Source organism: Penicillium waksmanii (genome assembly GCF_028829765.1).
Source record: "Penicillium waksmanii strain IBT 27052 chromosome Unknown utg000005l:1.0-5232799.0:1.0-5237142.0, whole genome shotgun sequence".
Lineage (NCBI taxonomy): Eukaryota > Fungi > Ascomycota > Eurotiomycetes > Eurotiales > Aspergillaceae > Penicillium > Penicillium waksmanii.
Genome location: NW_026643252.1, coordinates 822,507 through 842,715, shown reverse-complemented (window position 1 = coordinate 842,715; position 20,209 = coordinate 822,507). Strand labels below are relative to the sequence as shown.

Here is a 20,209-nt window from a genome sequence, read left to right as displayed (position 1 = left end):
GTAATTTAAGACGTACCCTAAAACACCCGAGCCTCCTATTCCGGGCGCCACCGACTTGTGTATTCTCACGACCTCGTATTGTTGGTTTGCCTTATACTGTCCAATTCCCAGGAGATCTAGCACGAACAAGAGATGTCACAGTCTTATGGCAATTCAATTGACAATTCAATTGACCCTGGTCAATTGAAATAATTAAGGAAATATCTGCATAGCAAGTCCGTTCGCCAACGTCGCAACCCTGAATCGAGCTTGTGTGGGTCCGCCAAGCTCCTGCGATCAGCCGAGCTGCAGCCGGCGCTTTTTTTTTCCCACGGAGCAGAGCCGCGAGGTCCCCTTTGTAAACGGGAGCGCGTCGGGGCCACTATATAAGGGCGTCCGAGCCCGTTCAAATCAGCCTATGTAAAGATTCTGGGGGAGAGCTTTTCAGCGGGCCACTTGGTGTCGAGCCGGATTGCTTGTTGGGATGAGCCGGAAGGGGGGTCCTAATTGTGGACTTGATAGTCGGGTTCTGGCGGGTCGGGAATCCAGTGGGTGGAGGCCGAGGGAAGCGAGAATGGATCCGTAGGATTTCTTTTCTTTTTTCACCCTTTTTCTCGAAAAAGTTTTTCTGGGTGTAATTTTTTAAACCGGCTTATTTTTTATTTTTTTCTTATTTTTTTTTTACCGGCCAATTCATCTACGTCGGAACTCTCCGGTTTGCCGGCATTATTTAAAGGTACCCGATTTCCCCCCTGCAGCCACGGACAAGCTGCAGGTGTTTGCTAGGAAAGCTGGTAAGAAAGAATAAAAAGAAAAAGAAAAAGAAAAAAGATCAAAAAGAAGCAAAATTACGGGAAATAGCGGACCATTGGATCCATTAAATTACAATTAGGCCACTCGGTGAGGCTGTTTCCGAGGAAAGGGGACGCCATCAGCAGCGGTTGCCCAGTGAATCTTTAGTTGGTGGACCTGGAATCCGAGTCGGCCCGGTTTGGACGACGCCGGGAAGCAATCTGGAAACCTGCGCTGCATTCAGTGGCCGGAACGGCCACTGATTGGCTGTTACTCGATGGATCGGTGGATCTGACCCACTCAGTTGGAACATGCTGATGATCCACTGCAGGGGTGGCTTTTTTTTTTCTGCTTCTTTTTCTTCCCTTTTGACCAGCTTATCCCTTTACCTCCCTACTCCGAAAATTGATAGATGAGAAACAATGTTTCGAAGCTGTGTGTACGAGTATGGAGTATGGATAGGGGCGTACATATTCAGAATTGACTCCTCTGTTCTATGGTACAGGATGATCCATCCCTGGGACACTCTCAACTCCACTACGGAGCAATTGGATATTGATACAGCTATAGATCCACTCAACCGGACGAACCCGTAATCTTTGGCAATCTCATGGTGGTTCATACAATACTGTATGAAATTGAAAAACAACGCAATACACACCCCCAGCATTCCCTGTACCGATGATTTGCAACTGAAATACTCCGGCGTCCGCACAGAGTAGGGCTTTGGGATTTCACGCGCGCACTAGCCTTGACTAGGAAGCGGACGGGCGAAAATTGTGCCGCGGAGTATTTATGTCCCAGGCAGGCCTTCTTCCGTCCTTTTCCCAGCTTTTTCCTCCCTGAAAAGTTCCTCTCTATACCACTCCTCTCTTTCCCAACCCACCACACCAACCCTCCCAAAAACCATCACAATGGCCGCTACCCGTGTCTTCACCAGCCGTCTGGCTGCCACCATGGCCCAGACCACCAAGGTCGCTCGCCCTGCCGCCCGCTTCCAGCTGAACGCTGCCACCAAGCGCACCTTCACCTCCCAGAAGGCCCCCGTCGCTACCTTCGCCGCCCCCAAGCGCGCCTCTCCCACTCTCCTCCAGGCCAACGCCCGCAACGCCTTCCAGTCCGCTGCCCGCCGCCAGTACTCCTCTGAGGTCGCCACCGCCATGGTTGAGGTCTCCAAGAACCTGGGTATGGGTTCCGCTGCCATCGGTCTCGGTGGTGCCGGTATCGGTATCGGTCTCGTCTTCGCCGCTCTGCTGATGTCCGTCTCCCGCAACCCTGCCCTCCGTGGTCAGCTCTTCTCCTACGCCATTCTGGGTTTCGCTTTCGTCGAGGCCATGGGTCTGTTCGACCTGATGGTTGCCATGATGTGCAAGTACGTCTAAACGTGTCACCATATATTCGTCAAGGCCTCGGTGCTATAGTATCTACGCATCTATCCCGGGGTCCTCGAGCAATCGGCCTTTGAAGGAACGAAGAAAAGAAAGAAAATTATAGACAGTTTCTCTCCTGTTTGTTCGAACCCCCTTTTTTTTCTTACTCTTTTCCTTTGTTTCCGCCGGGGAGGGTATTTGGTCGTGATGTATTACCATGTACTACTTTTCAGCGTCATCTACAACACCTATTTCTTTTTGTACATATAGAGTCTATATGGCCTCACCCATCCCAACTTCGAAAGAGCCAAAAACTCTGTGTGTTGAGTGTCGTATCTGTTTTCCCTAGATCCTGCTTTTTCTTCCTCCGCTGGTCTCTGCATTTTCAACCCCACGGGGAAGAGGAGCATCCAACGGTCCGTATCAGCCTACGTATGCAAATTTCAAAAGCTATCGGCTTGAGCTTACGGCTTGAGCTAAACATGACAGCTTTCCAGCTGAGCTGTTCTGATGAACCTGGAGATTCCATCGCAACCCGACCACTCCTTGACATGGGGCCGGATGGACGGAAGCTACAAGCTACGTGTAATCTTCTCCCAACGACCACTCCACCACGCCCATGCATTGACGGACAATGCTTCAGCTATAAGCTCATGCAAACCTGTTATCCCGATCGAGCTTGTCAAATCCAGCCCAGCAATCTTGTGTAGCTTCTGGTGCGACCTCGAACCCCAGCTCAGAGAAAACTCACTAGCTCCGGCTTTCGGGTAGCGCGCTCCGGCTACCCGTCGGCAATGACTCAGCTGACATCCACGAGACTAATCTTACCTACGTGGTTTGGTTTGAATATTGGTATACATAGAGGGATCTACTAGTGCTTGTAAGGCTTCATAATAATAGAAATTTTCTGGTTCTGCCGAGGTGAGATTCAACTTTGGTGTAACCCTGTCGTTTCTGTTCAAGTTGCTTGGCGCACTAGCGAAGAGCTTGAACGCCATTCACGTGTAGTAGCGAAAGGTTCCGTTCTATATACTGTTAGACTTGAATTTAAGGATTATGCGGCTTAATCAATTTCATCTTGTATCTTTGAGTGATTCTTGTCGTGGTTTCTGGTGTATTAGTGCTGAAACTTGAAACTTGAACAAGTCGCGTTCAATCTTGACTACCTGATTATGGTGGTCTGTATCCCCGATATATACCTCCGCCATTTGGCGAAAGAGGACGCCACGACACTCGTTCAAACACAAACAGACACAAATTGGAGCAGGGATTCTTGTCCAAATAAACATAAGCGAAGATATTAAATAACTAGTTATTCATGTAGATGACAGAGTAAACATTATCTTAAAAAACGTACCACTACTATGCAAGATCCATGGATGTCCATAATTGCTCGATTGCAGAATTAACATTAAGTGAGATAACAAAAATATCAACATGAAAGATCAAAATCGACTCCGATCATGCCATAAGCTCGCTTGCTAAACGCTGGTAAGAACCCCGACCACGAAGAAAAGAAGAAAAAGCAAACCCAGAGAATTGCAGACCAAAGGAAGAAGAATAGAGAGAGTCCGTGAAAAAAAACACGCCTAGATGATTTCCAGATCTTCAAATTCCACCACCAACCCATCGGACGAACCAGTCGCCGATGCCCCTTCCAATGGAACCCCATGCATAGCATCCCACATGGTCTGTCCACGACCGAGACTCGTTGGCCGACTCGCATAAACACCCACATGCACGAACTTATCCTCCACCCCGTAGAAAAACCAGGTAACTTCGCGCAACTTCTTCCACGTACTTCCCACCGCTCCGGGCGTGAGGGCATACGGTGACGCCGATGGAACCTGGTACCAAATCCACAAGGCGTGGCCGATGCGCTCGAGCTTAATGCGTATAGACTGGACCGCGGGACCGGGCACTGTCTGAACGAGCGGAGATAAACACCAGTCTGCGCCATCGGCCGTTGCACTCACGCTGGAGGCATTCACGTTGCCGGACGAGAATTCCATGCCTGCTTTCACCCATTTACAGGGCGGGTTGGGCCCACCTGTTCGGCGGGATAGAGCGGCTGTGTCGGACTGCGGAGCTGCGCCGGCGAAAATAACCAGGCCGCCCTGATCCCATTCCATTTCCCAGTCAGCGCTCACGGTTACTTCGGCGATGACGAATGGGTGGCGGAGTGAGGTGAAGACGATGGGCGCGGTCGAAGTATCGCCGTTGGGCGGTTTCCGCCATAAATCGGTGTTTGGGCCGGCCGTTAGACTGAAGTATTCCATGCATTGGGGGGAGGTCGAATGTCGGAGGTAGGTTTAGCGCCGTGAACGAGGAGCCATTTGGTGGCATCTTGGTGCTAGTTCTAGCTTGTTACCGTGCCCTCCTGAGACACAGGCTGGTTTTTCTTAATTTCTCTCCTATTTCTTTTTCTGATCTCTTGGGGATGAGATGGAATGGAATGGGAAAGACAGGGTTCAGGTTTGATCCAAAAGAGTGGTGGATCAGCCACGAGGTGCTATGTTGAAGAATGAGATCCAATCTGGGTGAGGTATGTATCGTACTCCGAAATTGAGCTCCGATTCCCTGCAGATCATCAGATCGTCGGGCACGCCGGTCGAACCACAAGGGGGTGGGAGGCGTCAGCGCATTAGACGGGAAAGTTTAAGCAGCTGCCCGAGTATTGCAGAGTGAGTTTGCAATTAGACAGAAGATATTAAAATCAGAAAGATAACAATCATGAAGAATTTTTTGGGGTTGTGGTGCAGTGGAGGAGAGAGCGGATGGCGCGGAGTGCCGAATGCGGTCTTTCGAAGTATCGAGGGAACACGACACCAAAAGAAATTCAGACGAGCCAAGAAAGAAAGGAAAAAAAAAACAATGAAGGAACCTGAAAATGCCCGAATGAAACACCGACTTGCGCGTTATATGCAGATGGTGTAAAATGAACTCTAGGAAAAAGGAAGAAAAGGGGATCATTCATTGCATCGTGACTAGTACTCTATTTATATGATCAAATGGATTTTAGGACGTTCCCCTCCCCCCCTGGAACTATCTTTCAGGGGATCGTGACTTGTGGCGAACCGTTCATGCCCGCTAGATGATTCCATAAACCCGAAAAGACGTACCAGTCACCTGGGAAGAACCACGTTGCCGGAATCTACAATCGCAAAGAAAGTCGGGTCGAAACCCTGAGGTCTCGCCTCCAGCGCTTCCTTGATTCGCTTCGGCGGACCAGTTCGCAAGTGGCGGGTCCCCATGCATCCCAGGGAATCAATCACGTTGTGACAGGCCGGGGGACCATGCGGGCCCCGAACTGCGTCAAAAGCTACGCTTGGGAGTAAGTGGAGGAGGACAAAGAAGGAACCGAGAGAGGAGTACGGAGTACGGGGTCAAAAAAGCTCAGCGATCCATAGAGAACAGGGCATCGAGATCCACGCGCAAGCGCAGCTGAATATGGCTTCAACTCGGTGGATTATCCTCGTGCTGGACGCCCGTGCGACGGTTGTGAATTGTCGCCACGACGGCGAAGGGCCTTTTGGATCTGTTCCAGGACGATCGGTCGGGTCGATGCATGGCGCGTGGCTCTAAAGCCGCCCGTGCAGGCACAGCTGAGATTGTGCTCCAGGATATTCCCTGACAGCAGGTTATGAAGAAGCGATGGGGTTTCAAGCTGCGTGGCGGTGGTGCGACTCAGCCACAACCCTGCTCTCCACCAGAGGGCTGCACTCGGCTGAAGAAGGTAATCTGCTGCAAGCACGAGACTTGCTGAGGTGTTCTCGGGGAGGCCGAGGTGGAGAAACGGTGGAGGTGGCAGAAAGAAGCATCACTGAGCTGGAGCTGGAGCTGGAGTGAACTGGATAAGCTGTGGGTGACGTGTTTGACACAAAAAGAACAAGCTAGTGGGAACTGCCGAGGGTGGTCAGATCAGGGTGAGAGGAGCTGATGACCGGCCATAAAACCCTTGATCTTCCCTCGACAGGACTCGGAGTCAGTCAGCCAGCTCTAGGCCAGATCTTTGTCGAGTCCATCCACCAGTCCTGTTCTGCTTCATTTCTATTTAACTGCTGACCTGCCTCGTAGAACCTTTATCCCGTCCATGATGAGTTGGCGTCAAGCCACAACATCTCCAGGGGACGACTCTACCAGCTTAAATGGATTAACTCGTGTTGGATCCCCCCCCCCTCCCCCCCTAATGCGTCTGCCGTTTCAATCACTCTATCACACACGTGAAGACACTAGACCTCAGACTCTAAACTCGTCGAAAGTCGGTGGCCTAAAAGTAAACCAAAAAATGGGAAATCTGGCAAATCTGGGGGCCAAATGCTGGAAAAGGGGCCGGCTTAAGGGATCAACACGATCACCGTAACGCATCACAACACGCCAAGAACATGACCAAAGAAATCGGGCAATCGAGAATCATGAATTGCACGCTGAAAAGTCAAAAGCCAAGGCACTGTGTTCGTATTGTTAGCGCCTTTTCTCTGTCCTAAATCTTCCTGTCCAATAGCAGCCCAAGGGTCTCGGCTCAGCCTCGTATTCAAGGTCCAAGAGCCGCTCGATTAAGCCCTGCGTTCCGTTTAAAAGGAGCGAGGACTCAAACACAGGATCGAGAAAGCCTTTTCTCTTTTCTGTACGCGAATTTATACCACCTAGGCATATCGAAGTCCCTTATAGTGCCTGTATACTGCGAAACGGGTTCAGTTTCAGTGCAGCCAAGCTTTGTACTTCTACAACAAACCGAGACCCACCGCGATCTCGCATTAGCACCAACACACAATGGCACCACGACGTGGTGGAGGAAGTTCTAGCTCTTCCTGGGGAGGTTCTTCTAGTGTCTGGGCCACGGAGACTGGTTTTTCACTGGATATATACTCTTCAAAGAGTCTCTTCATTACAGGCTTTGCTTTCGATATCCTTTTAGCTCTCGCACTCATTGGGTTCCTGATCTGGTCGTGTTTGATTCGAGGCCACAATGGCCAGATGAAAGGTGTGGTGGTGGCTCTTGTCGCATGGTTATGGTATGAAAATGATCTTGTATACATCGGGGAACCAAATAACAACTGACAGTCAAATCTAGCGCCCAAATTACTTCAATAGTTTACCAGATCTTTTTCCTTGCCGAGGCTGTCATTACTCAATACTACAATATTGATCTGATGCTTCAAGTTTTTTTCTCCTATTTGGCTATCGTGATGGTTGTCTTTGTCTTCTACAACCTGATTCACCGTCTACTTAACAGCCTCACAGACTCCGGGAAACCCTACGCGGCTATCGCAATCGTTCACTGGATAATTCTCGGCATTTTAGCGGTCATTTCATTAACATCTTGGGCCATGTACGTGGTAGTAAGGGTCAGATATGTTCAAGGACCTTACGGCGATTTGACCGAATTTTCGTTGGATTTGAACAAGGTGGATGGCGCACGAGCCATTCTTTTCTTCGTGGTCTCGCTGGAGATCTTTGCCTGGATACTCTTCGCGGCGATCAAAGCTGGTTCCCATAGGTTCACCTCACGAGTAAGTTATAGAATGGATTCCCCTGACCTGTGTCTGGTATATGGAATTGAAAGAAACTCACACCATCACAGGTTCCTGTCTATGCCCTCCTCGGCGGAAGCATCTGCTGGTTCGCGTTGACTCTGACAAATGCCGTCGTTTACATCCGCTACTATATTGAGATTGTTTATGTCGTCCCTGACTACTTGCAGGCCGCGCTGGCGATTTTGCAATTTCTCTTTGGCGTCGGTACACTTGTCGGAATCTTGCTATGCTGCCAGAAGTGGCGCCATATTGATGACTCGATGGGCAAGCCACAAGCTGTTACAGTGCAGTATCCCTACGGCAATGGACCCTATCAGCAACACCCCGGATACCAGCAGCAATTCCAGCCATATCCTGGTCAGCCACAGCCTCAATACCAGCAGCAATACCAGCAACCCGTGCCTGCGCAGCCGTATCAACAGCAACCTTGACCGCTACAAAAGTGAATGTCCTAATGGCTGAAGCTTTGACAGACTCGAGATTACTGAATGCATATCTTGCATTGTTTGTGTCTCTTAATTAATACCGCTATGCCGTGAATGACTGGTGCTTTGCCTTCCAGCTGCTACTATTTGCTTTCGTGACTACGATTGCCCTTTTGTCCTTTGTCGAATGTCGCGCAAGAAATACCCATTTTATGTTAAACGCTAAATATGACAATAAACAAAAAATATTAATGTACTTGATCAAATGACTATCTACTATTATCCAATAAATCAACAAGGCAGTAGACCGACCAAATGGTGGATAAAGATTTACTTGCGGAGCGGAGCTCTAATGTGCAGCTCTCTCCTCGATTGGTTTCTACGCAAGGCAAAGACTGTTATTGCTGAGCTCTGAGAAGTTACGTACCTCGTTCGGTAACTTTAGTAGTGAAGTAAAGAGTAAGAAAACAGATGGTATAACTGAGAAGAGATGGTATTGCCTCGAAGAGGATTGCGTAGATAATAATATACTATCCCTTGCCATCGCTTTGATACCAATTGAAGTCCATGTTAACAGAAGCTCAACTTAAATTTCGTGACATCCATGGATATCAGTAGTACTAGTATCACAGAAAAGGCCGGTTGCTGCATATACAGGTCTGGTACCGCCACTCAACACTTAGCCGATCATGGAATGCCCATTCGATACCCAGAGTAATTAAAACCAGTTCACGGTATTTCCATTATGGCTCATAAAAGAACCACTTCTCTCAGAATCCAGATCTTCAATAACCTTGAGGCTCTTTCTAACACTTTCCTCAGGCCGAATCTGGCCCTGGATTGAAGGATCTACAGCCCGGAACTGCTCCAGCATAAACTGGTTTGCCTGTGCTACCTCTGCAGGCATCTCTCCTGTGACGATATTAGTGTCTATCATTATTGAAGCAAGACAAGGCAGGTCACTTACCCTCCCACGTATCAACCCATCCAGGGCTTAAGGCCAACACCTTGATGTTTTTGGGTGCAAGTTCTGTTGCATATTTGGCAACTTGGACGTTCATTCCGGCCTTTGAGACAGAGTATGCGACAGCATAGCTAAGGCCACTTTTTTTGATGAGATCCAAATCTGCCATGCCGCTAGATATATGCACGATCTTCTTCTGCACGCCCTTTTCAATCAAGGGCAGGAAGGCATTTGTCGTCCAGAGACCACCATAAATCGCAGTATTAAGGGAAGGTTCAAACATATCCCGAGTAGCTTGAATATCAAAGGGAATCTGACTCGGGGTGTAGGACATAGTGGCCATATCGACTGCGTTAGAGTTGTGGATAAGCACATCAAGTTTTCCGCCTGTGATGGCGGCAGCGGCTGAGGCGGCCTCGAGAAGGGACTTTGGGTCCATCACATCGCCTTTGATAAGGTGCACATTAGAGTGACTGGAGGCGAACTTGGATATGTTGGGTGAATCGAGGCTTCGCACAACCGCCAGGACCGTGTTGGTCGTATCGGTGGCGAGTTGGCGTACAAACTCGAAGCCGATGCCCTTAGAGGCTCCGGTGATGAGATAAGAAGACATTCTTACTAACTATTGAAGTTCGAAAGGAAAGTATCAATGAAGAGTGAATTGAGCTGTTGTCGATGCTATTGGGATATTTGTTCGACATTTACTTCCTTTTTTATATACTTTGGGGGATTACAAATGTGGGCCCGACCGGACGATCCGTTCGCCCCGGTCCATCTGTATTGCTCAGCAACCTTCTTTGCAAACGGGTCCTCCGCATCGACCGGTCCGTTACCTCCCCGGCTACTGAGGGAATGCTTTGAAATATAATGACCGACTCAATGTTCGCAATCAAGAGGAGAGCATGTGTGGCTTGCACAACTGCCAAGGCTAAATGTACACCGAAGGCCGTAAACTTGTGCCAGCGGTGCGCTCGTTTGGGCAAGCCATGCACATACCTTGACCTTCCACAAACGAAGCGTAAGCGCAAGGCCACACCGAGGTAATCCTTCCCAATAAACATTGCCTCGCCATCTACAGTATTGATAATGGATAAAGCCGTGTCGAGGTGCTAGAAAACAAGGTCGACCAGCTGACATCGCAACTCGTGGCCTTGAGCCAACAAAATGGGCAGACACCGCCGAGTACTTTGACTCCACTCACTAACGACCCAAGCTCGTCCTATGATCCTAAGCTGGACTCGAGAGAAATCGCCGACCTGATAGATGCTGCTACGGAACCGTCCCACGGCTCCGAGCCGCCGACCAGCTCTGCCATGGAGGGCCAGCCGTCTATCGTCGATCGAGGGCTTTTGAGTGAAGTTGAGGCTGAACACTTACTTGCAACGTTCCGGCTTGATTTCGTACCCAAGTTTCCTTTCGTTTTGATTGGATATGGCGAAACGGCCGCTCAGCTCAAAAATCGAGAGCCTTTTCTCTTCCTGTGTGTCGTGTCTGCGACCATGGGCAGTCCCCACCGTCTGCGCAAAATTGTTGCTGACGAAATTATGAAACACGTTACGTTGAGGATAATGACACGGTCTGAGAGAAACCTTGAGTTACTCCGCGGTCTGTTGGTCCACATCGCATGGTACTCATACCCCGCAGAGAAATATCACCCGCGGTTGGTGCTTTTGATTCAAATTTGTGTTTCTATGTTGTATGATTTGGGATTGCACAAAAAGCCCGATTTAAATTTGGATGAGCAGCGGGCACTGCTCGGTACATATTGGCTGTCGGCTGGGTAAGACTCTCTACGCTGGTAGATGCGATCTCAGCTCATTATTCATCAGTTTTTATGGCGTACTCGGTCGGCCGGTCATGATAAAGCATGACAGTCGAATCGATGAGTGCATGCAAAGTTTGACATCTACCGAGCATGTGTCGGATTCATGGATTCCGCCACTTATTCACATACAGTCCTTCTTGACAGTGATCGATGAAGTTCACGCTTCGATGCAGACAAGCGGTGGGAAGGCGCTCGTCCAAGTAACGCGCAGCTCTCTACAGCGGCAGTTTGATAGTTTGAGAACACGCGTAGAGAATGATCTCGCAGGCTGTCCGTCACAGACAGGTATGTATTTGATCTATGTGTTTGATGGAGACTGACTGGCTATTGTAGTCAATGCAATACGCACTGAGATCATGTATGCGGAAATACGGCTACAGGAATTATCTCTTCGGGAGGAAATGTGGATTTTAGAGCCTGCCAGCACAATCCGGACAACAATGTTGATGGGTATGGTACAGAAAACCAAGGAGCTTATCGACACGATTAAAACTATACCGACATCAGAGATTGGTAAAATGGTGATAAGCACTTGCGCTCGTATATGTGCTGCAGTGGGCTACTTGTCAACAGCAGCATTGACTCTACTCAAACTCATTACCAGCTCCGATGACACTGACAGGGAAACCCAGGTCCAGGCCGTTGTTGAAGCAGCAGACTATTCTAATCTTGTGACGGAGCTTGCCATCGTTCTGGAGACAAGGGTTCCGGGAATGTCTGCTGCAGATAAAGAGACTGATGTTGTGGGGAGTCTTTGCTCTAAACTGCGTCTGTTAGCACGTTGTTATCCATATCAAGTCAGGGAAATAGTTGGAAATGTGCCCAGTCAAGCTCTTGATGCCTCCATGAAAGCAGTTGATGCCGATGGGGTTGCTATAACCCCCCAAGTCTGGCCGTCTATCTACGGCGATCTGGACGACATGTTCCCAGTTGATGACATACAGTGGGATTCTCTTTTGAGCAGCTTCACAGGGTTCAGCTAGCATGGCCGATCCGTTCTTTTGCCACTGATGTTGCAAAACAATCCTTTTAAAAGATGGAACACGAGCAGCCTACTGTATGTTCCGCGGGGGCGAAGAATTGTAAAGGATTAGACCAATTTCCCCTATACAAAGCATTATATTGTATCATTATGGGGCTACATGATTTTGCAACTCTATCCTTCTAGTAGAGATACTATCACTGACCGGTGAACCTGGATGGTGGTGTGTCTTGTCTTCTTGGTCCATTATTCAATCTTAGTCCAGATTGGATGGCGATCGCAGGGGCTACTACTATGTGATTATACCCCACTGGGGCCAAACAAAGGGAAAAAATCAAATTCCCTACCGTGTCGGACCTATTTCCGTTTGCTAGTGGAAATAATTTTGAACCTCATTTTTCTCTTGTCGTATCTATCGGAGGGTAGTTTTTAATTTTACCTTGCACTTGCGCCTGTCTCGCAAAGTGCAGACTCATACCTGAAGATGAGGAGCTTTATTCCTCTCGCTCTTGCTGCCCTTGTCCAAGCTGGAAACGTCCCCAGCCAGGAAGCTATTGCTCAGACTGGAGACATTCTCACCGATCCTCGCGATCACGGACCCACCGTCTGGAAACACATCGACATGATATCCGTTCCTTTCGTTCGTAAAATATATCCGAACAACAGACCCATCATCCCAATCGCCGATGGCACGAGGGAGGACTGCGCGGAGTAAGTGGCACTGGTTTCTTAATCGATTATACCTACTTATCGCACTACAGGTACTCATGGTACAAAGATTACGAGTTTCCTGGCCAAGAAATTGAGCGAGACTGCTGGGGTATTGCCCACTTCCACGAAGTTACACCAGAGGTTAGTTTAAGCTGCCCAAGCTTGGATACCATCAGAAAATATTAGAAGCTAATAATAATGCCGCAAGGAATTCATTCTTTGGAACCCATCGATGGCTAAGAACGGCACCCGGGATGGCGCCTCTAGCATTGTAACTTTTTCACCGACAAGTACGGTCGCTTTGCCTCCAAATTATTGGTATCCTTGCACTATATCGCCAAGTACATCTTACTGTGTGGCTTCCTCGACACCCACTTCTTGAAAGTGAAGTCGACGGTTGATAGTAGCATTATCAGGTCCAATGCTTTGTTCCGGCTGTCTGATGTCGATGGAGTTACGTGTCTCAATTACGGGAATAATCGTGCTTCAAAACTTCTGGAAACTTCTGGTGGACATGTTGAAATATTGGCTTTTGTCCGGGTGACCCTAGGAGTGTCATTTTAAGTCGTTTCCTAGAATGCTTCTTGTATAGTCGTTAAACTGGCAGATTAGTTCTCGGTAATCTTGGAACTCGTAAGAGTTCGACTTCTAATTCTATAGTTAGTTAGTCTTTCTAGCATCCAATTTTCATGTCGCTTATAAATTCGTCCCTTTCGAATGATTTATTTTGTCGAGAAAATTGAGCATGCCTACACTTTGAACTTGCCCCCAGCTTCAGCCGGTCAGGCGGTGGCGCATCCGAAGATAACCTCATCTCCACCCACTATCAATCCCATCATTACAACCATTCTCCGCAAGTACCGCCCCTCATCACCCAACGAAAATGGTCTGTTCGAAATGTCAGAAGAAGCTGAAAAGCACCGAACTCGCCACGCCCGGTGTCAAGAACAAGAATGATATGTATTATGGCTCGCCATCGACTACTTCGGGCAGTGGCTCGAAGGGCAAGTCGACACTAGGCGCGACAGGTGTGGGGAAGGTATGTTAACGTCTTTTCCAAAATTGCGTATTGGAATGCAATTTTTCCCGAGTTTATTCTGGGGATCTTGGTGGGATTTGGCTGATGAATGCAGAATAAACTCCTCAGCGCTAAGGCGAAGAATCCATACGCTGCCTATGCTTCATCTTGCGAATCTTGCAAGACAAAGACAGAGCAAGGGAAGAAGTTCTGCCAGAAATGCGCTTATAAAAGGAATGGTATGTCGGCGCCACTATTCCCTACCTTCAATTCACTCTTGTCCTACTAGTATCAAAGATGCACCTGCTGACGGATATAGCGTGTCCAATGTGCGGGAAGAATCTTACAGGCAAAACAGCGAAAGAGCAGCCGATTGTGCAAGGGCAGAAGTTTAACCTTACATGATTATTGTTTTTGTATCTAATATCTTCTTCGCTTATTCATGGTGGTGGGCTTGATGACATGGCATGGCGTTTTGGGACTCTGGACAACTCATTGGAATAGTTCAATTGACAGTACAAGGAAAAATCTAGTTATACATGGCATACGTGGTAAAAGTATATGCAGAACGCTGCCAATAGCGCCCCAGGAAATAATCGCCAGTCCTGGCTGGTCAGTCTCTCCCTCTTTCAGTTTCTAATACATCCACCCACTGCCCTATCAGGCCTTCAACATTGGAGGACTTATCGCCTCGGATTGTTTATCGGTCGGCCAGCATGTTCTTAACGTAGCTGTAGTATTGCGGCAGCACGTAGCTGGAAATCTCCTCCTTGGACAACCACTTGAAATCCTTCAGGTCCTTGTTGGCGGACAGATCGGCCTGGCCGGCCATGATACGAGACTTCAGGAAAAAGGTCTTCTCGCCGTGGTTCTCGGCACCGGTGGCCTGGTCGACGTGGGGCTTGCGGTTCTTGTAGACGTGGTGGCCGGAGGGGTGGAAGCCGACCATCCAGGTATTCATGTTTGCACCGGCGGTTTGATAAAGGGTACGGTCAGCAGCCTGAAAGGGGGGAAATATATTAGCATCATGGGATTTCATCAAAATGAGGATGTTGAATGGGATTAGTCTCACCTGACGAAGAGTCTCTTCTGCCTCCACGGGCATGCTGGGGAACTTCCAGTGTCCCTCCTTCGACTGAACGAGCAGATACAGAGTCCGCGAAAGCAGACGGTTCAAGCTCTTGTGATCACCCTTCTTATCCGCCTCCGTCACTCGGGAATGCGGCCGCGGGATCTCTTCCTTCTTGCTGGTATCTTGGGAGGTGGCATTGGCTGTGGATTCGGCATCCTGAACGAGCATCTCGACCTGGTGCTCAGGCTCGGCCTCCTTGGCGCCGAGGAGGAGTTCATCGTTCCACGAGTCGCTGTCGTACGCGTTGTACTTGCCGATGTCGCGTGCAGGAGTCCGACGCTCCTGGATCTTCTTCTTCCAGTCCTCGTCCGCCGGGGTTCCGCGCTTGAAGTAGAAGTATTTGGTGAATGGTAGGGCCAAGCGCTCATTCAAACGCTTCTGATAGAAATGGAAAGCTTTCTCGAAGGGCTCGAGGTCACGGGTGACTTGGGGTGGGCGCGAGAGGACGACGCCGGCATTGATGGTGTAAGGGAAGGGAGGAGTAGCGGTAGAAGTAGCCGGTGTGTCGGTAGTATTCTCAGTAACGGTCGCAGTGGCAGCAGAGGCATAGCTGCGGCGGCCAAGGGTTTCTTGACAGCTTCTGCAAACGCCGGAGTCGAGTTTTGAGGGTCCTATTTAGGGGGAGTCAGTGGGGGTTCGAATTGGGTTTAAGCAGATGGCGGATACGCACGCAGAAGCGAGGTTATGCGCCGGGCGCCATTGGAACCGGACGACATGATGTGATTGCAGTCTCAATGATATAGCTGGAGATATGCGAGTTGTTGTCAAGCCGAGAAAAGTTCCCAAAGTCACGTTGGCGATGGCGCTAGACCCAAGTAGGCCTGAAACTGCCCACAGCCCCAGACCGCCCGCTGGCAGTTTAAATTGAGATTTCTCATCCACAACATTTCTTCTTCTTCCCAGGCACCCATACCTTATCGTCACTGCGTCTTGTTCTCCCCACGGCCAGTCGACCATTCAGTGGTGCTCAGAATGAATAGCGGCTATTTTTCGCTAGCGGTACCTTCTTCAAACTAAGGCGTACTGTTAGATAGCTGTCGCAGACACTTCGGCACTCATCTCATATTTCATTTATCTATCCATGCAAATTGAATAAAAAATTTAAAAATCCTAAAAGAAAAGAAAATCTGGGAGCTCCGACCATTAAACCAATAATAAACAAGAAAGATCAATTCAATTATCTACTTTCAATCCGATCATCGCCGCTCTGGGTTCCGTGAAGTTAGCCATCTGGATCCGATATCATGATGCTCCTCACGCTCCACCAGAAACAGATCGGTCGTATTTTCGGGGCAATTTTTGCGACACATCTCAGCGTAGTGGACCCGTGCAATGACGCCTTGGAAGTATGAATGAATCCTACTTGTCGTTCATTTCAAAGACTGCCAATAACTGACATGCAGGCAAGAGGCGGGGGAAATGGAGAGATGGAGCGGTGACCATGGTAACTTAAAATAATATACCCTCAGGCTGCTGTTCAGATTGGATTCACCTTAGGATATACTGCTATAGACTAGCCACTGGCAGTTAATGTACATTCACCGCACTGAAGATGGATGGAATTATGATTTAGGGAGTGAGCTCGTATATGAATAGACAGGTCTCGTTTTATACCGCAAAGACTCAAATAGATAGACGGGGTAGGGATGGCAAAACAGCATGTTGAGGAACAGTTTCAACAGCCTTGACCGTTTGAAAGGATGTAAATGAAGTCTAGGTACTGTAGTATACAGACTTGAGAGTACTATACTTTGTAACTTTGTAACTTTGTAGTACTCACCGTCACCGCCTAGTTGCCCGCGCCGAGGATCCCGTGACGACGAGCACCCCCGGACTTGGGAGCCGAGGGAAAACGACAGCCGATCGCAGCCCCAACTTCCGACCTCCACGTTCTCTCTCGCTCAACTCCGCCTCGCTCTCACCCATTGTCTCCCCATTTTCCATGCCATTTCCGTATCGCTGACGGAATGTCTTCCACCAAATTATCTTCTCCTTCCTCCTCCTCCTCCCCCACATCCCCCACGAAGCTATGCTCCAAGACCTACAAGAAAGCCTCCCAGCTGTACTTGACGCGCCGCCTGCCAGAGTCCCTCTCCTCACTCCAGCCAATTATCACCGGTGAATCACCACAGGATGAACAATACACCAATGGCGATTATGCGGCCGGTGTCGCCCCGATCGCAATTGCCCCCAGCACGTGGAGAATCAAGGTGTGGAACCTCTACATCACCCTACTCAGCGCAATAGTCGATCTTGGCGCAGAGGAGGGCAAGAATCAATTCGGTCAGAAAGAATGGAAGAATATGGCTACGCAAGTGCGTGAAGGCGGTATCTGGGATACCGTCGTACAAATTGGCTATCAGGGCCGCGAGGGCTCCGTGGATGCGGAGGTCGTCTACAACCTGTGAGCAGCCCCCTCTTCTCTCCACTTACAATGAACCGCGGCTAACCCACCACAACTAGTGCTACACTACTCCTCAATCACTCATCCTCTCAAGCTTTGAACCAGCAACGGCTCGAGACCTACCTCTCCTCATACGGACAGCCCAGCGACCTCGCCGACCGTCTCGAAGATGTCTCCAACGGGTTTCAGCAACAGCGCATGGCCGCATCGAGCGGAGCCGATACACCGAAGGACCTTGCTGCTCGGGTAAGGATCATTGAGTTGTTCACCTTGCATGTTCTCCCTCGAAATGAAGAGTGGGAATACGCGACCGAGTTCATCAATCTGAGCGAAGTCCTAGACGAAGAGCGCAAAGAGCTCTTCCTCCAAACATTAGAGGGACTCAAGGAAGAGAAAGAACGAGGCGAGCTGCGCGCAGCCGAATTACAACGCCAGAAGGATGCTGAGCTGGATAGGCAACAAGAGGACGAGCGCCGACAAGCAGAGGAGGCCGCCGCCGCAGCACAGCTGAAAGCGAACGGCCACAAGCGAAATACTAGCGAGGTTGACTACGGGATTGAGAAGGGTAGCCCACGCAGCTCCTCCAAGGGCAAGGGGCCGTCCAAATCATTAGACAAGTCGCCGAATGGCAAGTCCTCGACCCGAACGGCGCTTTCATCTTCCAGCTCGAAGAATTCCAAGAAACAGCTCAAGCCTGAACCCCGTAGCCAGTCGCGGGCGGTGGCCAATGCCATTCGAAATCTGTTTAAGCATATTATCCAGAGCGTGTCCGGGAACCCGATGTCAATAGTGCGAACCTTGCTTTTCGTGCTGGGTATCTTGATGGCGATGAGCCGACAGGATGTACGCGACCGAGTCCGCAGGATTACGGGCGGCGCGTGGCAGAAAGTCAAGGGCACGGTCGGGATGGGCGTGAAGGTGAGCTATATCTGAGATATTGGCGGGCGATGAATGGTTGTCTTGAACAGTTCGTGATTGATCCTGTATATTTCCTCATGTTGGTTTGGATACTCCCCATCTTATTCTTGGAAGAAACTTCGCATATACATTTCGTTCGATTGTGATTCTTTTGTGGCTTGTATTAGCAAAATACCATATACTTTCAATGGCTTGACCAGCCAGATTGATTTCAAAAAGAGAACCATGAATATTTTGACTTATTCTTTCAACTCGGCCGATCTTGCTGGTACTGGGGTGACTTAGTACTATCGAGCTTTGACAATGATAGCAGTCAAAAAGATAAGTTTTAATCTATTAGTTACACTGTACATACTTCGTAGGCCACGCATGTGCTTCTTGGACCCACTTCCCCACAAACAAGGTGACTGACACATTCCAAAGATGAGGTAAATTAAGTCTCTATAATTTCGCTATGCCATCAAAATACACGCACAAGAGAAGAAGTATATGCATGCACAAAAGTCGCCAATAATCGCTTAGAAAAAGGGAGAAAACCCCGTCGTATCAGGACCAGCCATCGACCATCTTTACAATATCAGACCTCGACAGGATCACTGAATCGCAAGATTGTCTCACCCTTGCGAGCAGCAACCTTGACAAATTTTGCACCCGTATCAGAAATGCTCATATTTGTTTCGAAACCAGTACGTGGATGGGTACTCATGGGGTGAGTTGCATTCGAGACCAGAGACGGAAGGGAGTAGACGGCCCAGCTATCATATTCAGTGGCGCCATTCCAACTCATGTAAATGACCCCATCTTTAATCACAGCAGCAGGATTCCAGAAGGGTGTGGCTTCCCATTTATTTTTGAAAGCGCGATAGGACATGGCGTGTTCAAGCGCACCGAATTTCCCTGATAGAACGACTTCGCCTTTACTGTTGTACTCTTTAACATACGGAACAGATCCGTAGCCGACGAACATATTTGAGGTAGCTGTTTCTTTGCCGAGGATTTCTAGGTTTCCCTGGGTCCCGGCATAAATTGCATTTGTTGGATCCGATAGATTGTAGAGCAGTGAGCCGGTCATGGTGGTTAGGTCGATGTCGAAGACCATGGCTGTTGTCTCGCTCTCGGATATGTTTTGTTTTTTAGCGTTGTTGAAGAGACTGAGGACGAGGTGCTCGTCTGTTTCGTTGTATATGCGAATGTCGTGTTGCCATGAGAAGCGGAGGTCTTCGCCTGTGAAGTCGCCTTCTCCGATATTGCCCTTCCATTTGTTAGATTCACCAGTCATTGACAAGAGGTCGTGAGAATTATCTGAGGCTATTACTCACCGAAAGCTGCCATCGGACAGTACCATCCTTGTTCAGGTAAAATCCAGAGCAGTAGAAGCGCATGGAGACGATGTATCCATCCTTGGTAGGAGTGATTGAGTTCGTGTGGTACGGATCCCAGGACATCGCTTGAATAGGGCGTGTGTACATCCATTGGCGAGACTCGGATAGCGGAATTTTGTCCTGGTGGTCGAGGGCATTCCATTTAAAGATAACTTCGTTGGTGGCAATGTCAATCTCGTAGAAGAGGTTGGTGGTAATCCACGAGTCAGAAGGACGTCCGAAGGAGCTCAGATCATACTGGGTGATGTTGATGGCGGAGACCAGTATGGTATTGCTGTCGGTGATAAAGTGCTCGTGCACATCGATGTATGAGTCGCGTGTCTCATTGTCGCCCGTAACGAAGTTGTCGGTCAGCGTGATAGTGTGAATCTCCCGGTATGTCTTGTCTAGAATGTGGACCTTGCCATAACCATAGCCACCGTCGATTCCAACCTCACCGGACCAGTAGGTGAGTACATCCTCGCCGAAGAGTGTTTGCACCCGAAAGTCCATGGAGGTCATTTCGGGCCCCTGGTAGATCATTTCACCATCGTTGTCGTAGATGGTCACGGCAGTGCCGAGCGTGTTCTCGTTTCGAATGGGGATGAAGATGAGACCTGGGTCGACGCCTGCCGTTTTGTTTAACTGCAGCTGAGGAGGTTGCCAGGGACCAGTATTGAAAGAAGCATATGGCCAGTGAGCCTCGGTGGCTGCAGCGAAACAGCCAAAAAGTAACAAGAGGGCACCCACGGGGAGATGAACACTCCACATGTTCGATTTCAAGAATATCA

At 49.2% G+C, this 20,209-nt stretch overlaps 10 protein-coding genes across 10 annotated transcripts; 6 read left to right on the top strand and 4 right to left on the bottom strand.

Moving 5' to 3' along the window:
* Positions 1-1,685: 1,685 nt before the first annotated feature.
* On the top strand, positions 1,686-2,153 carry N7481_005224 (ATP synthase subunit C family protein; the record flags this gene model as incomplete). The annotated part of the gene is made up of 1 exon (XM_057264443.1): positions 1,686-2,153. The coding sequence occupies one exon, from the start codon at positions 1,686-1,688 to the stop codon at positions 2,151-2,153; it is 468 nt and encodes a 155-aa protein (XP_057122163.1).
* Positions 2,154-3,730: 1,577 nt separating this feature from the next.
* Positions 3,731-4,420, bottom strand: N7481_005223 (uncharacterized protein; the record flags this gene model as incomplete). Its single annotated transcript, XM_057264442.1, has 1 exon — positions 3,731-4,420. One exon carries the CDS (start codon positions 4,418-4,420, stop codon positions 3,731-3,733), a length of 690 nt encoding a protein of 229 aa, XP_057122162.1.
* Positions 4,421-6,914: 2,494 nt separating this feature from the next.
* N7481_005222 (uncharacterized protein) lies at positions 6,915-8,109 on the top strand (the record flags this gene model as incomplete). The annotated part of the gene is made up of 3 exons (XM_057264441.1): positions 6,915-7,156; positions 7,216-7,654; positions 7,726-8,109. The coding sequence occupies 3 exons, from the start codon at positions 6,915-6,917 to the stop codon at positions 8,107-8,109; spliced, it is 1,065 nt and encodes a 354-aa protein (XP_057122161.1).
* A 712-nt stretch (positions 8,110-8,821) lies between these two features.
* N7481_005221 (SDR family oxidoreductase) lies at positions 8,822-9,680 on the bottom strand (the record flags this gene model as incomplete). The annotated part of the gene is made up of 2 exons (XM_057264440.1): positions 8,822-9,015; positions 9,071-9,680. The coding sequence occupies 2 exons, from the start codon at positions 9,678-9,680 to the stop codon at positions 8,822-8,824; spliced, it is 804 nt and encodes a 267-aa protein (XP_057122160.1).
* Positions 9,681-9,934: 254 nt separating this feature from the next.
* Positions 9,935-11,875, top strand: N7481_005220 (uncharacterized protein; the record flags this gene model as incomplete). Its single annotated transcript, XM_057264439.1, has 4 exons — positions 9,935-10,107; positions 10,164-10,847; positions 10,897-11,177; positions 11,226-11,875. The coding sequence occupies 4 exons, from the start codon at positions 9,935-9,937 to the stop codon at positions 11,873-11,875; spliced, it is 1,788 nt and encodes a 595-aa protein (XP_057122159.1).
* A 483-nt stretch (positions 11,876-12,358) lies between these two features.
* N7481_005219 (carbohydrate-binding module family 50 protein) lies at positions 12,359-12,771 on the top strand (the record flags this gene model as incomplete). Its single annotated transcript, XM_057264438.1, has 2 exons — positions 12,359-12,585; positions 12,636-12,771. The coding sequence occupies 2 exons, from the start codon at positions 12,359-12,361 to the stop codon at positions 12,769-12,771; spliced, it is 363 nt and encodes a 120-aa protein (XP_057122158.1).
* A 697-nt stretch (positions 12,772-13,468) lies between these two features.
* Positions 13,469-14,008, top strand: N7481_005218 (cysteine-rich PDZ-binding protein; the record flags this gene model as incomplete). The annotated part of the gene is made up of 3 exons (XM_057264437.1): positions 13,469-13,624; positions 13,719-13,842; positions 13,923-14,008. The coding sequence occupies 3 exons, from the start codon at positions 13,469-13,471 to the stop codon at positions 14,006-14,008; spliced, it is 366 nt and encodes a 121-aa protein (XP_057122157.1).
* Positions 14,009-14,303: 295 nt separating this feature from the next.
* N7481_005217 (mitochondrial 54S ribosomal protein mL46) lies at positions 14,304-15,451 on the bottom strand (the record flags this gene model as incomplete). Its single annotated transcript, XM_057264436.1, has 3 exons — positions 14,304-14,603; positions 14,676-15,346; positions 15,406-15,451. The coding sequence occupies 3 exons, from the start codon at positions 15,449-15,451 to the stop codon at positions 14,304-14,306; spliced, it is 1,017 nt and encodes a 338-aa protein (XP_057122156.1).
* Positions 15,452-16,702: 1,251 nt separating this feature from the next.
* On the top strand, positions 16,703-18,072 carry pex26 (the record flags this gene model as incomplete). The annotated part of the gene is made up of 2 exons (XM_057264435.1): positions 16,703-17,139; positions 17,199-18,072. The coding sequence occupies 2 exons, from the start codon at positions 16,703-16,705 to the stop codon at positions 18,070-18,072; spliced, it is 1,311 nt and encodes a 436-aa protein (XP_057122155.1).
* A 562-nt stretch (positions 18,073-18,634) lies between these two features.
* N7481_005215 (arylsulfotransferase family protein) lies at positions 18,635-20,189 on the bottom strand (the record flags this gene model as incomplete). The annotated part of the gene is made up of 2 exons (XM_057264434.1): positions 18,635-19,309; positions 19,377-20,189. 2 exons carry the CDS (start codon positions 20,187-20,189, stop codon positions 18,635-18,637), a joined length of 1,488 nt encoding a protein of 495 aa, XP_057122154.1.
* Positions 20,190-20,209: the final 20 nt, after the last annotated feature.